This window comes from Colletes latitarsis, chromosome 11, assembly GCF_051014445.1.
Source record: "Colletes latitarsis isolate SP2378_abdomen chromosome 11, iyColLati1, whole genome shotgun sequence".
Classification (NCBI taxonomy): Eukaryota; Metazoa; Arthropoda; class Insecta; order Hymenoptera; family Colletidae; genus Colletes; species Colletes latitarsis.
The window spans coordinates 24,689,144-24,704,633 of record NC_135144.1 but is presented as its reverse complement, the minus strand read 5'-3'; the positions used below and the strand labels follow the sequence as shown (position 1 = coordinate 24,704,633).

Here is a 15,490-nt window from a genome sequence, read left to right as displayed (position 1 = left end):
CGTTAGACGCTAAAGAAGTTCGTCGTTACTAGTGTCGCCGTTGATTATGCCAAATCTGGCCACACTGCAGGACGCGGCAGTCGCGGCATCTTCTGTGTTGACAGTATACGTTCATTGCAATTGTAACCTATTTAAAATTTCAAACAATATTATTTACATGTGTGATTATAAAGTTGTTGGAAGTATGTACTAAAGAGCTTATGCACTATTTGTATGAATTAAGCTTATCTTATTTAAAAAATAGTGAATCGAAGACTTTAAGCGATTACAATTATTTCTCATGACAAAATTATAAATAAATCTCTTTAATTTCAAATAATCACGAACAAGAAAAATGTCAGGACCAATGGTATTATGCCAGTTATGGATGGGAGGAGTAAGTGAATATTATATATTTTAGAATATTGTGTATACAGAAATAGTTTTATATATTTCTTTGCTGAAGTTTATTTGTTGTTTGTAGGGTATTTCACATATTTCCGTTCATATTTTGGCAGTGTGTTCTATACGTGGAAAATAAAATTAAAATCTCATATAATAAAATGACTATAATTACATTATTAAGAAGTTATAACTAATACGAGAAGTACGATAATGTTATTTCTCTTAGTTCTATACAGGACAAAACAAGATACGTAATATCTGTATTCATGTAACATAAATGCATAGATTAAGATATGTCTGTTGTTTTTTGTAATAATGAATATGTACAATGATAAACCATACCATATGAATTTAATTTCAAAAATTAATAATAAGAAATGTTTAAAGTATTTTTTAATTGTAAGGTACAAAGGTATTTACAACATGTACATTACATTACATTTCATCTTTTTTTATATGACTTCTTAAGAAAGACATTTATGGACTTTTTGTTATATGGCATTTCAGTCTTATTTTTATTTGTAAAACACACTACCAAAATATGAATGAAAAAATGCAGTACACCCTGTATTTTGTATTTATTATTTTGCGAAATTATGTATAAAATTTATTTCAGTTAGAGCCATATATGACAGAGAGTTTTATTATGAATGCTTTTCATAAAATGGGAGAGCAACCACAAACTGTTAAAGTAATGAGGAATCGTTATACTGGTGAACCAGCAGGTTATTGTTTTGTTCATTTTCCAACTGATGAGATGGCACTTGACGCAATGCACAAACTAAATGGCAAAGTTATTCCTGGTTCTAATCCAGTAAGAACTTAAAAAGTCTTAGTATAATCTTTTGCTTCAAGGAATGATAGTTATTATATCTTTATACAGGGTGTAACATGCAGGAATGAGCAAAATGTATTTCAGAAAGTATTCAAATGACAAATACTATACTTATGATTGTTCTGTCCACAATTGAATACTTGAAAGTATTCACTTGTTATAGTAATTAGCTCTGCATTTACAGAATAAATGCATTCGGTTTCACTATTAAATTGAGAATACAGAGCTATATTATAATTGATGGACCAAAGTGAATACCAAATACATTAGCATCTGGTATTTTGTAGCTGAATAAATATAGAATACATTTTAATCTACTAACGAATAATTTGTAACTGAATAAATGTAGAATATATTATATAGTTTTAACATCCAATACATGTTAATTTACTAACAAATAACGAATACATGGATTACGAATAAATTATTATGGAAACAATTAACATTTTTTACTGTCATGTCACCCATATATGAGTGACAAGACTGTTCATTAAACAACTAAAAAAATTTATTCTTAAGATAAGATGTTAATAAAAATATATCTGGATAAGACTCATGAATTTCAACAAAGTTCTGAATATCAGTACTGACAAATTTTAAATATAAACATTATGTATTTTTCGATTGTTTATAAATAAAATTTTGCGAGTATTGGTCTGGCAGACATGTTAAATATGCGTCATAATCTCGTGTATATGTATATTATTAATGTGATACTTGCTTTTTAAATTTCATATAAATGTATAACTTTTTAATAAAATAGGTAAATATTTAAAAAATATATAATTTTGAATTTACAAATTTTTATTATTTATAAACAACGTGTAAATTTATCAATTCATAATAATAATGCTATAAATGTATCAATATAATTATTTATTCATTAATTCGAACATATTTGATAAATTCTTTATTAATTTTGAATACATTTTAAAACAAACAATTATGTACTTTATTTCAAAGGCGTTATTACTGCAAAATAAAGGCAAATCGGACGCGGTGTCATAAGGCATTTTTTGTTTAGTTTGAGCTCCTCTACTATCTCTGCAGAGGATGAAATATATACTTGTTACACTCTGTATATAACTATGCAAATAATTATAGAATTAAACAGTGAATGTAACAAATTATTAAATTATTTTTTTAATGTGTTGGCTTTGTATTTTAGGCTGTAAGATTTCGATTAAATCATGCTAGTACAACGGGAAAACCTGCGGCTGAACGAGAATTCAGTATTTGGGTCGGAGATTTATCAACAGACGTCGATGACTATTCTTTGTATAGAGCATTTGCTGCCAAATATAATTCAATTAGAACTGCAAAAGTAATTTTAGATAGTTCTGGGTTTAGTAAAGGATATGGTTTTGTTAGATTTGCTAATGAGGAAGAACAGAAAAATAGTCTGGTTACTATGAATGGATACAGAGGACTGGGAACAAAATCGTTAAAAATTTGCAATGCTGTACCTAGGCCCTGGAATAAACTGTCAGGGTGTGTGTAAAACATCTATAAAATTTTAATTGCATAGTACAAATTGTTTGTATTTAACATTTAATTTTTTTTATTTTCTCAGTTCTACTCCTCCACAATCATCATCTGAATATACAGCATCAAATATGAATTCAGATTCGTATAACTACTATGATACGTCGTCGTATTGGAACAGTTACAGCGCGTGGCAACAAGGTTACTATGAAAGTGAACCTACGTCAGACGGATATAATAGTTATGTATCAGATCAAAAACCTGAAGAAGATGAATTGGAATTGATTGGTAAGATAATATCTCTTTACATGTATATTAGAGGTGTGCAACTTTGTGCTGGTTAATGTTGGACCAAAGAACTTGAAAATGTTTTTGTAGAACCATACAATAACAAATATTCACTCAGTATGAAGTCGGAAAACAAGATACATATCTCGTAATGTGTACATAATATGATAATAATTGAGAATTTTCTATATTACATTTCCATATGAAACGTATATAAAATTTTATATAATTATAATTTGTATTCCCTTTTTCTTTTTCTTTTTTGCAGAGCATTCAATTCCTACAGATATTGATAAACTTAATAGAGAAATAATAGAACAAGACTATAATCTGTGGGATGCATTGGAAAGTTCAAAATGGATTCCATGTGATACACTAGAATTATGTTATTAGAGATCCTTTACATGTATTATTTCTATTTCTTACGTTTGTTCCTTATTTCAATAACAATTTAAATAAATTTTTAGTCCGTGTACAAACATTTATTGGAAACAATCTCTAACCAAAATATTATTCTGTATTTTTTAAACGTTAAGAATTATTTAACACCTTTCCTAAGATTCTTTGATAATAGTCCTATCTTGCTATTGTTATAACAAATGGGCACAATAACTATACAGGGTGTTCGGCCACCCCTGGGAAAAATTTTAATGGGGGATTCTAGACGCCAAAATACGACGAAAATCAAGAATATCAATTTCTCGACTGAGGCCTCGTTAAAAAGTTATTAACAATTAAATTCGAAAATTTCAAATCGTTCTGGAAAAATTATTTTCGGTTGCGGGGGTCAATTACAATAATTTTTGGTCATTATACATACCCCCGAAATCCTACGTATTTTCGAGAAAAAAATTCCTCACTGAAAATCTAATTAGGCGCCTAAATTTTTCGACGAAAACAAAAAATTTCAAATCGTTCTGGAAAAAATATGTAAATTACACGTTTAATACGTAACATAATATGTGTATAATCTTATATTTTTTCATTCTGCCACGCTAAGTACGTGTACAAAACTTTCGTGACGGGTACCGGATTCAGTAAAAACAAAATGTCGGCGTGTGATGTAGACATATTAGTAAAGCATAATGTATGAAATATGAAAGGTTGGTTATAATTAATCTCACCGAGTAAACTCAATTACACTATATTAATTAAAAACGAAAATGATTGAAACACTAAACAGGGTTATAATTTAAAAATAAAGGCGAAACGAGTTCTATATAAACTTGTTTATTATTTTTATGCGTTAAAACACTCAAGCATATTGTATTTCTTTCACTCTAACGAACTTATTGCTTTTGTAAAAACTTAACTTTATAATCAATAAAAAAATTATGTATACATGATAGAATAGGTTTCTAGTTTAAATTGTTTTATATAAATTTTATTTACTAAATTTCCTTTTTGTGTCTAATTTCTCGCAAACGAGACTGGTTGGTTTATGCTAACAGCAAATAAGCATTGCCCAATAAAGAGAATTTAGTCACTTTGAAAAAACCGTCACATATGCATTAATGCAGTGTTTTTCAAAGTAAAGGAATGTTACATTAAAAGAGGAATACGAAAGATAACCTTTAATGTAGAAACATGTGAATAATTTAAAACCTGGGAAATTCACAGAAACTAATATTAATCAGTTAGCCTTCTGAGAGATTCGTATATTATAAAACAAATTATTCGTATTCTTGTTTTACTGTAATCGATTCAACATCCGATAATTTAGTACTTACAGTTGCTAAGAGTTCTGGTGGTAAATTTACAGATGCAATGTTAGATTCCTTGAAAGTTTGAGAAGAATTAATGTTAGAACTAACCATATAAACTTGTAAAACACTTTTTCCAGGTTCCTCTGGTGATTCCTTTGATAAAATAACTAAAGATCCTGGCTCAACATTATCAATATTTGGTATGACTGTTTTAACAGAACTCGTATATTGAGTTTCTTGATTAGTATTAATATTATCGAAGATTAAATCATCCGTAATTTTCAAGTCACCTTTTGGCGATGTTATAGTTTCATGATCGATAGAACCATAATTTAATATTTCATTGTCAAGCGTATTTATATCCGGTCCTTGTAATTTTTTTACTTTCGGTAATCTTCCGGATCTAGTTGGTCTGACATGATAAACCTCTGAATCACTATCGAATCCATTGTACAAATTTAATGATTGTACATCATCTATTTCTATTGATGACTTCTCTAATATTTTTGTCTCTTCTCTCGATCCTTTATGTTTTCTTTTATTAGTCTTACTAAATAATTCTTCACATTGATCTTTCTCTATATTTTCATTCTCTACCATGTACTCTAAACAATTTTCTTCTTCGTCCGATGCATCCATTTCAGCAATACTAGATGCTACAATCCCTAAAAATATTGTACTTCGAAATATTTGTTATCTTTATACGTTAAATAAGCATTTATGCGAGTAACTTAATTCTTCTAATTTAATATCAAGCGATAGTAGTTACTTTGTCAATTGAGAATGTTTGAAATCTTTTAAAAGTATTAATAAATACTCGATATCTATACAGGGTGTTTCATATAAACTGTGACAAACCATTCAAAACATAAGTTACAGTAGAGTTAAGAGAAAATAGCTTATAATGCTTGTAATTTTTAACTTACTGCATTTCCGTTTTTTTGCTGCTTTCAATTTTTTCTTTTCCGTCGGCCCTTGTAGCTTCTGTTTCTCTTGCGTATTAGAATGCTCTTTTTCTGAGTTTTCAAACGTGGCTATTAATGTAAACAAAATTACGAACAAAATTCTGTTACATTTATATCTTTATAAGCAAGTATATTTATTAGTAATTAAAATTCATACTTGCATTGTTATATAAAAAATTAATTGTATATTACATTTAAAAAAAAACTTACCTAATGATTTCTCTAACATATCAGTATCAAATTCTTGATGGTATGCAAGTGCTTTTTCAACTAAGTTTCTATTTACTTTTTCTTCTTTCTTAAATTTTAATTTAATTTCTTGCCGTGTTCTATTTGGAAAAAGGCTTTGCATCAGCAGGAAATCCGTACCCACTGTATTTAATGCTTTATAAAATTTTAAAGTTTCCCATTTAGACCACTCTTTACTTTTTTGACGTTTTTTATAGAATCCACTTCCATTGTTATCATCGTCAACAACAGCGTCCTTTGATAATACTTCTTTGCCTTTCTTTGCATTAGTTTGTTCTATAACAAGACTTTGTTCATCTATTATTAACTGACCATCTGGTCCAACTTTTACTTGAGGTACAGGCATTGCAGATGACGGATCATCCACATTTTCTTCTTCTTCTTCTTGAATTTCTTCAGATCTGTAATATTGCATCGTATGATTTTATTACTTTCCGACCTATAAGGAAGAAATGATTGTAATCGAGAAAAATGTTTTAAATTTCTTTTTTTACAGAAAAATATGTTTTAAGATCTGTTAATTATATTCTGTTTATTTAAAACAAAATTTGTTATTGTGCGTATGTACATTGTCGTGTGTATTTATTGACATAAATGGATTTCAATGAAACTTTATATCGAGATTTTATATCCTCGTTTCAAGGTCTGATTAAAATTTGAGCAAAATCGGTTCATAGATAATGATGGTTATCACTTGTACTTTTATGGCTTTTTTTTACATTTTACAAATTACTATTAATTTGAAAAATATTTAGTTTTATTAAGTTAAGAAGATACTTACTGACACTCTGAAATTTTTCTTGCCACTATCCCAGATTCTTTAGATCTCTTCATGGGATTAGTAATAGGATTATAATATATTAGATCGTACATTGTAAGCTTAGTTCTATCTGGCGTTTTATTTTCATGCTTTATATGAAATTCCCTTCTAGCTTCTGCTAATTTTCTTGCAGATTCTGAAACTAAAATACGTCTCTTCTGACCTATTTTTGATTTCGTTAAGTTCTTAGTATTATTAGCTATAGTGTCCTTAACACTTTCTGCTGAGTGAATCAAATCGTTTCTTGTATGATTGATTGTGGCACAATTTACTCTCCTACTATCATCTTCTGATTCGCTCGCACTTGCTCCACTTCCCTGTATGCTATTTCTTCGTACTCTACCACCACTGTCTAATTTAGGTGTTGGTCTTATATAGCCTACTCTGCATTGTGCTGATTTTATAGAAGTAACTGGAAATTACGAATAATTGACAATTACTAATTACTTCAATATTCAAATTTTTTAAATCTTTAATGACGTTATTCTGGGGACAACTATTTCTGAAAGAACATATTTCTAATCAAGGCTCTAGATAACTGGATTTCTGCTGTAAATAACTACTATTAATAAACAGTTACTTTACACTCTAATTACTTTGATGTTTCATAACTTTCTTCATCTTCAAAAGTCTATTAAGGCCAAACAATTGTACTTTTACAACAAATAATATATAATTCACCACACTTACCAATTTGTGTTGTATTTAAATTTTCTGATGATTGTGTAGTCTCTTTTCTTGATTCGTCTGAATTTTGTTTAGATTCATCTTTACATTGGGTGTCTTGCTTGTTATGGTGCAGCTGTTCACTTTGCATCTGCTCTATGATTGCTAAATTTTCCTCTACTTGCTTTTCCTGAGAATCATTTTCTGGAGTTTCTTGTAATATCAAACAAGTATCATCAGATTTACTTTTATTTTTTTCGTCACATTCAATTACATTAACAGTTTCAGTAACTGATGTGTCTTGTGTCACTTTTCGTCGTGGTGGAACACTAACCATAGCTTTTATACGTGCTCTCTTCATTTTGTCGATGTAAAACTAAAATAAGATCTGCACATATGATAAAATATTCAAGTTTTTGAAATATATACGCATTTTGTTTATACAGTCTGTAATAAAAAATTACCTCAGTTTTTAAAATTATTTAAATCAGTAGAGTATAAAGTCCTTCAAGACTTCAGAAAACCCAATCCATTCGTTAAATTTGACCAACCAGTAAAATAGTATTAAAAACAAATTCAAAAATCTATATAAAAAACACAAAAATGTTATTGTTGTAATTATAAAATTTAAATCAAATGATACAACATTTTATAAAAACATGATTCAGAACTTTTTTTTTCTTTCAATTTTTTTGAAAAGTAATATTCTGAAGAGTTGGTAGAATAATTATCTATTTGTTAAGAAAACTATGTGTTGTACGTAATAAATTGGAAATATCATGACAAATGAATGCAAAACTATAAAATACCGACACTAATGACATTTCTTAACCTAACAATACTTCCAGATTTCAGGTTATCTATTTGCTTACCAAGAACACAGTTCGTGGATGTATCGAAAAGTAAATCGGCAATATTAAAACAGTATTCTTTTAAAACATCCTTTTACTAAAATTAAGAAAATTCTTTGATTATTTTACAATCATTGACATCTTGATGTTTTGATGTACTTTTTTTTCATTTCTTTTGTAGTTATAACACGACACTTATGCATAGGTAGATAACTCTCAAAGTTTTAAACAGTCATTTTGCAACATCACAGATGTCATGTCTTAAAAATTATTGAGATGTTGGGAAATCTGAAGTTTAACAAGGAAAATACAAGATCTTCTGGTTACTGATTTATTCGGAACTTTATACACTGATAGGTTTCAACGCCCTCTTTGTGAAAATATATCATTCTAATTTTTTTGGAAGTAGAGCTCATGGATACCTACAAAAAAGTTTCGTACAGCGTCAAACAAATTTATTAAACATGAAAAACGAATTTTTAAGAAAAATCGACAGGGAGTACTGAATGGGAAGTGCTGAAATTTGATGGTGAAAAAAAATTTTTTCAAATCGTTCTGGAAAAATTATTTTCGGTTGCTGGGATCAATTACAATCATTTTTGGTGAATAGACATACCCCCGAAATCCTACGCATTTTCGAGAAAAAAATTCGAGTAAAAAAGAATCAATCGTATTAATAATATACATATGTATGCTCATTCCTAGGAACAATAAAAAAAAATTTCTTTTTTTTCAATAGTTAAAATATGATCAGGGGATCTTAAAACGTGTATTCCTGTAAAAAAAATTTCTCAAAATTTTTTCTTTTATTATGGTACTTTGCTTATATGTGATTACATAGGTCGGAAAGTAGAAACGCCTAAGCTGTCGAGATTCGAAATCGTAATTCGTATGCCGTTGACAATGTGCGACCGCATTCACTTCGGGCAGTTTCGGAGAATCGAGAAAGAGGGCGATTGTCAGTTTGTCTTTGTCAACTCTCCGAAACTCTACGAGCTCACGTACTCGTAATCTGGTATAGTGTGAGAAAGTGGAATGAGGTGTCCCCGGTGCACCCGGGGCTCTGTTTGGCATCCTGGTTGACAACTGATACATGTATGAATATACGATATTTTATCTCTTAATAATTTTTAATAAAAATCCAATAGTATATATAATAGAATGCTGCAGTAATACGGAGGCATCGATTTTTAAATTTATTACACGAAACAAATTGAATATTTCAATACTGTTTAATGGAAATTACTTTTCCAATAATGTTATTTTTTCAACCAATGATATTTATTAACAGGAGCATGTAAATCATTATCATTACATAAAAGCACAGCCTTTAAAATAAATTGAATGTGCTGATTGTTACTAGTTGATACGGAGTAGGCGTCATCTTTAACGAATATAATTTTTTTCTCAGTAGTGATAATGAATTGTGATATCGCGGCAAATAAACATGGCGCTGATTTGATACTGGAGTCCTTTACTTCGGACAAGCCGCAAGCCTTGTCGCAATTTGCACAAACTCGAATATTTCATTTTTCATATCTGCTCTTAGACAAGTCAAATAATTTGAGACACAGTGATTGTATTGTACATATTTCGAAAGGAAACGTGTAATAAACCTGCACGTCATACATGTCAAAATGGCACGGGAATATGATCATTTATTTAAGCTTCTAATAATAGGTGATAGTGGTAAGTGTATAAATACTGATTTGTGTTAAATATATTTAGTAGTGAGACTACACTCGTCTGTGAAAGTTTATTGCAAAGAGTTACAATTTAATTATGAAATAATAATATGTCGTTTATATTTTTAATGAAACCCAAACAATATAATATTATAACACAAATAATTGTGTAAAATGTCAATATATTGGTACTAAAGTTTATGAATACTGTATTTCTTGTAATATGGATGAGTAACATTATATTTCTAGTAATATTGACATGAACTTTTCTTTTGTATGTAAACTAGAAAAATGTATGTTCTATGACAAAAAAATACCACACTAAGTAATTTTGTTAATTTTTGCAAATGTAATTAAATAATAACAACTCTTGTATTGATATCATTTTTCTATTGGCAATATGTATTTAGATTAAACATTCCTTTTGTTTAATGTTGATTTGAAATTGTAAACATTAATGCTGATCTGATAGCATATTTTTAAAGTTTTCAAGTTTGCACAAGTAAATATTTAATATTATGCGTGATGCAGTTTAAATATTTTGTGAAATTAATAATAATGGACATATGTAAAACATTAAACGACTGTGAAACAGAAAATATTCAAAATTTATATCAGAAGAAGTATTCTATTGTAAAAATTGCAAAAGTGTTAAAATATAGTTGGATAATAGTATATGTAATCTTTTAAGAAACTAAGAAAGGTAGGGGAAATAGGAAAGCATAGAACATTCAAACGTGAAATCCAATTGTTAGCATCAAATTTATGAGTAGTGTAAGAGAAATTGCAGTAGAAACTGATATAAATACTGATATACATAATATGCAATGTATTACACCAGATTGTAAAGCATCCAAGAAACAAATTTCTGCAAAAGTACCTTTGAATAACACAAATGTAACGTTTTGCTAATGTAATTTCATAATATTCACTTGTTTTTCTTATATAGCTTCAAAATGATCATTTTATTTGTCAAAGTCAATTGACTGTTACATATTAATTACCTTTATGATGGATTAATTATTATGGAATCTTGCAGTTACAAGCTTGTATTTTTGTATTGTATTAATTACTTTAATTTAAAAACATGAAAAATCCACTTTACTACAGATTTAATTGATTGGGAAAAGACCACAAATCACATTTAAGGGAATTTGTGAATACAGTACACCTATATACAATTATATTGTAATGTTTGTAATTTATAAACATGAGAAATAACTATAAATGATTACATGTTATTTTTTTTTGTCGTATTTATTACAGATTTTACAAATTAATTTTGAAAACTCATCAATATTTAACTGTCAAAATTTTTTTATTGTTTTAAAAATTTCCTTTATTATTTACGTTTATTTAAAAATATTTACATAAAGATTTATAGCATTGTATGATTCTAAAAAGCCTTTTAGGTATTTACATTTCAGTTATACAATTGTGTCAGTATAATAGTTCATTTTTAGTGGTTTTGTGTACTTCTTGTATAAAGGGAACATTTAATGATTTGCGAATATCATTGTTCTTAACATATCAGGGAGCATATATTATTGTGTGAGGATCAACCATTGAAATAAGAATAAATATACCAACATATAATATTTCATAATTATGAATAACCATGTATGACTTATGTTTTTGCAGAATATAATATTTTTTCTTGTTAATTTATCTATGCTTTGAGTTTTAAATATCAGTATATGATAGATGTTTTTATGATACATTTCTTTTGTGATTTTTTCCTATATATATATAAATTTCAGGAAAATACACTCATTAAATATATTTCCCTCCTTATTTTTTATGTTTAAGGTGTAGGCAAAAGTTCATTGCTCTTGCGATTTGCTGACAATACTTTTAATGGGAGTTACATAACAACAATAGGAGTGGATTTTAAAATACAAACTGTGGAAATAGATGGTGAGAGGGTAAAACTCCAAATTTGGGATACAGCTGGGCAAGAACGTTTTCGGACAATAACTTCAACTTACTACAGGGGCACACATGGTGTTATAGTTGTATATGATGTGACTAGTGGTGATTCCTTTGCTAATGTTAAAAGATGGTTGCATGAAATCGAACAAAATTGTGATGTGGTCAACAGGGTACTTGTAGGAAATAAGAATGATGCACCCAATGATAAAGTGGTATTAACAGAAGATGCACAAAGATTTGCTAATCAAATGGGAATTCAGTTGTTTGAAACTTCTGCTAAAGACAATATTAATGTTCAAGAAGTAAGTAAAATTTGTGTTTGATATATCTTTATAAACGAACTAATATTTTCCAATATTTTACTATCTGACACAAGTAGGTCAGTTAATTTCTTTTCACTGTTTTATACAACTAGATAGTCTAGGTCTCAGCATTACCACCACACGGAAATTTAATGCATTAAAAGTATTTATTGATAAATTATTAGTCCTTTACAGAATCATAATTATATATACAATATTTTATAATACATGTACCTTAGTTTAATAGGTAAATTTGTACAATGGACAATTGACTAAGTTTTAAAAAATATATTGAGTTCTTAATAATTGGGTAGTACAATAAATTTTAAAAAGATAAAATCAAGGAGGATAAAGTCAAATTAAGCGGGTCGTTGTAAAAGGGAGTTTTTAATTTTTAAATTTATGGTAGTTTAGTCGTACAAAAAATGTTTTACACTTTTGGAAGCTATTGGAATTTCAAACATTTTTTTATACTAAAACCATCTGTACATTCTCACTCACTTCCTAGTGTAAAAGGATCTTCAAGGAAGTGCAACTTAGAAATGTGAAAGTAGGTGGTTCAACCTTTAAAATGATCCAGGAAAATGTTCAAATATCATTAGTTTAGGAAATATTTTAATTTTAATGTAGTTAAGAAATCATGACCTTTTTGTTAATATTATGAGTTCCGTGATTGAAATGGATAAACTTTTAAACTAAGGATAGTGGAAAATATAATGGAAAATACATAATTATTTTATATAAGAATTTTTTGTATGAAATATTATGTGATATGCTTCATATATTCAATATTTTATTATGCATAATATTTTGCACCGAGTAGAAAATTGGAGCACAATCTAGTAATAAATTAATCTAAGCTTGTATTAATTTTTTGTATTTAGATGTTTATGGCAATAACGCGGCAAGTATTGAGGACCAAGAAGGAGAAGAAGGAGCGACAAGCTGGACAACCCAACGAAACAGTGAATTTAAGGAAAAACCCAAAACAACATAAAAAGAAATGTTGTTAACAGTATTGTATAAAAATACAGTTTGTTGTTGATACTGTTTGATGCAATGGCAGAAGTAAATTAAAAGAAGCAGAGGGTATGCGATAAGAGAAAAATGTACACATAATGTAATACTAATGTTTTTTTAAAACTATTAAGTTTTATATTGAAATTACAACATCGAATAGTGTATTCTCATAGAAGTATACTTTGACTCTAGTTAACATACAATATATATAGGATGCAAAAATTATGAGTGTGCAGTGTTCATTTAGCAAGAATAATTTAGTAAGCAATATATTTTCGAACATGCTGCATATTCAGTGCAGTATTACAAATCTAAAGGCCTATTTGTACTATTTAATTTACAAAAAAAATTAGCACAAAAAGGAAAATAAAATAAAATTATATAGTTGTTTTTTTATACCAGCTTTGCATAAATATGATTAATTTATCAAAAATATGGTATAAAATATAATGTCAAATGATATACGTTATGCAAATCTTTACCCAAATTTTTTGAGCAGATTAAGAATGCTACATATTTAAGATTTGTATTATTACAGAAAAATTCTTTTTAACGAGTTACCATAAGAGCTAAATATTGCTAATACATAATATTTAATGTTTAACAACAAAAGAGGCGATCAATATTATTAGCAAGTCCAAATAATTTTTAACATATTTTATTGTCTTAAGGTTCCTGTGGTTTAACGATGTTTTTTTGCACTCTAAATTGAATTAAAGTAAATGATAGAAATTGTCTACGGTATGACAGAGGCAAGCTTCTCAATTGGCACAGAAAGGATTACATCGCAAGTTTCTTTGTACATTACAAATAGATTAACATATTTGATAAAATTCAAACTTTTTCAATATATTGTTAATTAAATATATTTTCACGGTAATAATATTTTTAAGTACAAATAGTGTTGTAAAAATTTCAGTGCTAATACAATAATAGAAAAAATGTATGATATTTTATCTATAAGCATTTTTATAAACATGGTATGTGCGATCTGTATCTGTAATAATATCACAGTTTAAATTACAATTCATTAGCATGTGTGATGAAAGGAAACAATCATATAGCAGTCTTTTATGTTTGCGAACATTTTGTTTGTCAAACCTTGCAAAACATTTAATAAGCGTGACGTTTTCGTAACGGTAACAATCGCATAAAAATTACTAACAAAATTATTTTTGTTTAATAAGAAACTAAAAAACTTCGTTGTAGCAGGAAAGACGAACATGTAAGTATGTAATAATTTGTCATGTTTGATAATAAACATGATATGGTTAATATGCTTTATATGATATAATAATATGATAAATGTCTTCTTTCCATCTGTGATAATAGTTAGGATATCGACGCAGCTGCCGCTGTAATACCGTCACGAATAAGTCTATGAATTATCATAATTGATGTTGCTATGTTTGGTCTGTACACCATATCTTTTTAACGAGACAATGATGCGGCATCCTATAACGTGTAAATATTCTACTTGCCAGTTTTAGTGGCATATCACAAGTATTCTTATCAATTATATTCAATATTGTTTACTGTTATACTTTAAAATATAAATAAATAGGACTTTACGTGTACACGTATATACTATTTATGGTTTTTTTTACTTCTAAATATTTATCATTTTACTACCTTTAATGTCATTTTTTTAATATAATTGGCATACTATTCTTTTCATATATTTACGTATCCAAGTTGATGATTAAATTGCTAAAATACAGTGTTCCACCCAATAATAAAAATACGTTATTCAAGTATTATACCCGTAAATACAATGGCAGAAGATATTTCTCCCATTTCTGAACCTGTATGATCTTGAAGGCCACATGATTATTGACATAAAAAAAATATGTAACATTTCATTAAAAAAATTAAAGATTATCTTCAATTTTTGAAGGTTATTGTAAATACAACAAAATTAAAATTTCTTCCATTTTTTCAGTACACATCATTTCTGAGAAAAATGCTGATTAATATTCCTGCAAACACCTTGTCTATAATACTTTTGTGCACTTCTATAACTTCCAAAATATACGGTAAAAAATTATATGGTTTGAAGGGGTACACTATGTGGTGTATTTATTTTTCACGTAATGTCAAGTTGGTGATTTAATCTTGTCATAGATTTTCAATAACGAAAAAGTTAACATGCTTTTAGTTTGTGGTGAGTGCTGTAATAATGCAATAAGAACTAAAATTATGTATGTCGAAATGTATCCTGAACGAAATCAGCCATTTCGAGTTGATAGGTATTTGAAAGAATGTATTTTAGTATTACTAAACGTAACGCAACGAAAGCTCG

The 15,490-nt window shown here is 28.1% G+C and overlaps 3 protein-coding genes across 6 annotated transcripts; 2 read left to right on the top strand and 1 right to left on the bottom strand.

Moving 5' to 3' along the window:
* Positions 1-40: 40 nt before the first annotated feature.
* Positions 41-3,475, top strand: Secp43 (tRNA Selenocysteine associated protein). Its single transcript, XM_076778636.1, has 5 exons — positions 41-376; positions 1,001-1,198; positions 2,388-2,710; positions 2,793-2,992; positions 3,261-3,475. The coding sequence occupies exons 1-5, from the start codon at positions 335-337 to the stop codon at positions 3,383-3,385; spliced, it is 888 nt and encodes a 295-aa protein (XP_076634751.1). The 5' UTR covers positions 41-334; the 3' UTR covers positions 3,386-3,475.
* Positions 3,476-4,206: 731 nt separating this feature from the next.
* Positions 4,207-8,604, bottom strand: Bdp1 (transcription factor TFIIIB component B'' homolog Bdp1). Of its 3 annotated transcripts, none has more exons than XM_076778622.1 (7): positions 8,271-8,604; positions 7,863-7,982; positions 7,423-7,786; positions 6,694-7,144; positions 5,874-6,313; positions 5,625-5,732; positions 4,207-5,363 (listed from the first exon to the last, which is right to left on the bottom strand). In XM_076778622.1, exons 3-7 carry the CDS (start codon positions 7,757-7,759, stop codon positions 4,666-4,668), a joined length of 2,034 nt encoding a protein of 677 aa, XP_076634737.1. In that variant the 5' UTR covers positions 7,760-7,786; positions 7,863-7,982; positions 8,271-8,604; the 3' UTR covers positions 4,207-4,665. The 3 variants fall into 3 exon arrangements, with proteins under 3 accessions (XP_076634737.1, XP_076634738.1, XP_076634736.1); XM_076778623.1 differs by having other exon boundaries at positions 7,423-7,774; XM_076778621.1 differs by lacking the exon at positions 7,863-7,982.
* Positions 8,605-9,288: 684 nt separating this feature from the next.
* Positions 9,289-14,768, top strand: Rab35 (RAS oncogene family member Rab35). 2 transcript variants are annotated; one of them, XM_076778638.1, is made up of 4 exons: positions 9,289-9,344; positions 9,661-9,938; positions 11,744-12,168; positions 13,053-14,768. In XM_076778638.1, the coding sequence occupies exons 2-4, from the start codon at positions 9,887-9,889 to the stop codon at positions 13,179-13,181; spliced, it is 606 nt and encodes a 201-aa protein (XP_076634753.1). In that variant the 5' UTR covers positions 9,289-9,344; positions 9,661-9,886; the 3' UTR covers positions 13,182-14,768. The 2 variants fall into 2 exon arrangements, with proteins under 2 accessions (XP_076634753.1, XP_076634752.1); XM_076778637.1 differs by lacking the exon at positions 9,289-9,344 and having other exon boundaries at positions 9,395-9,938.
* The last annotated feature ends 722 nt before the right edge of the window (positions 14,769-15,490 follow it).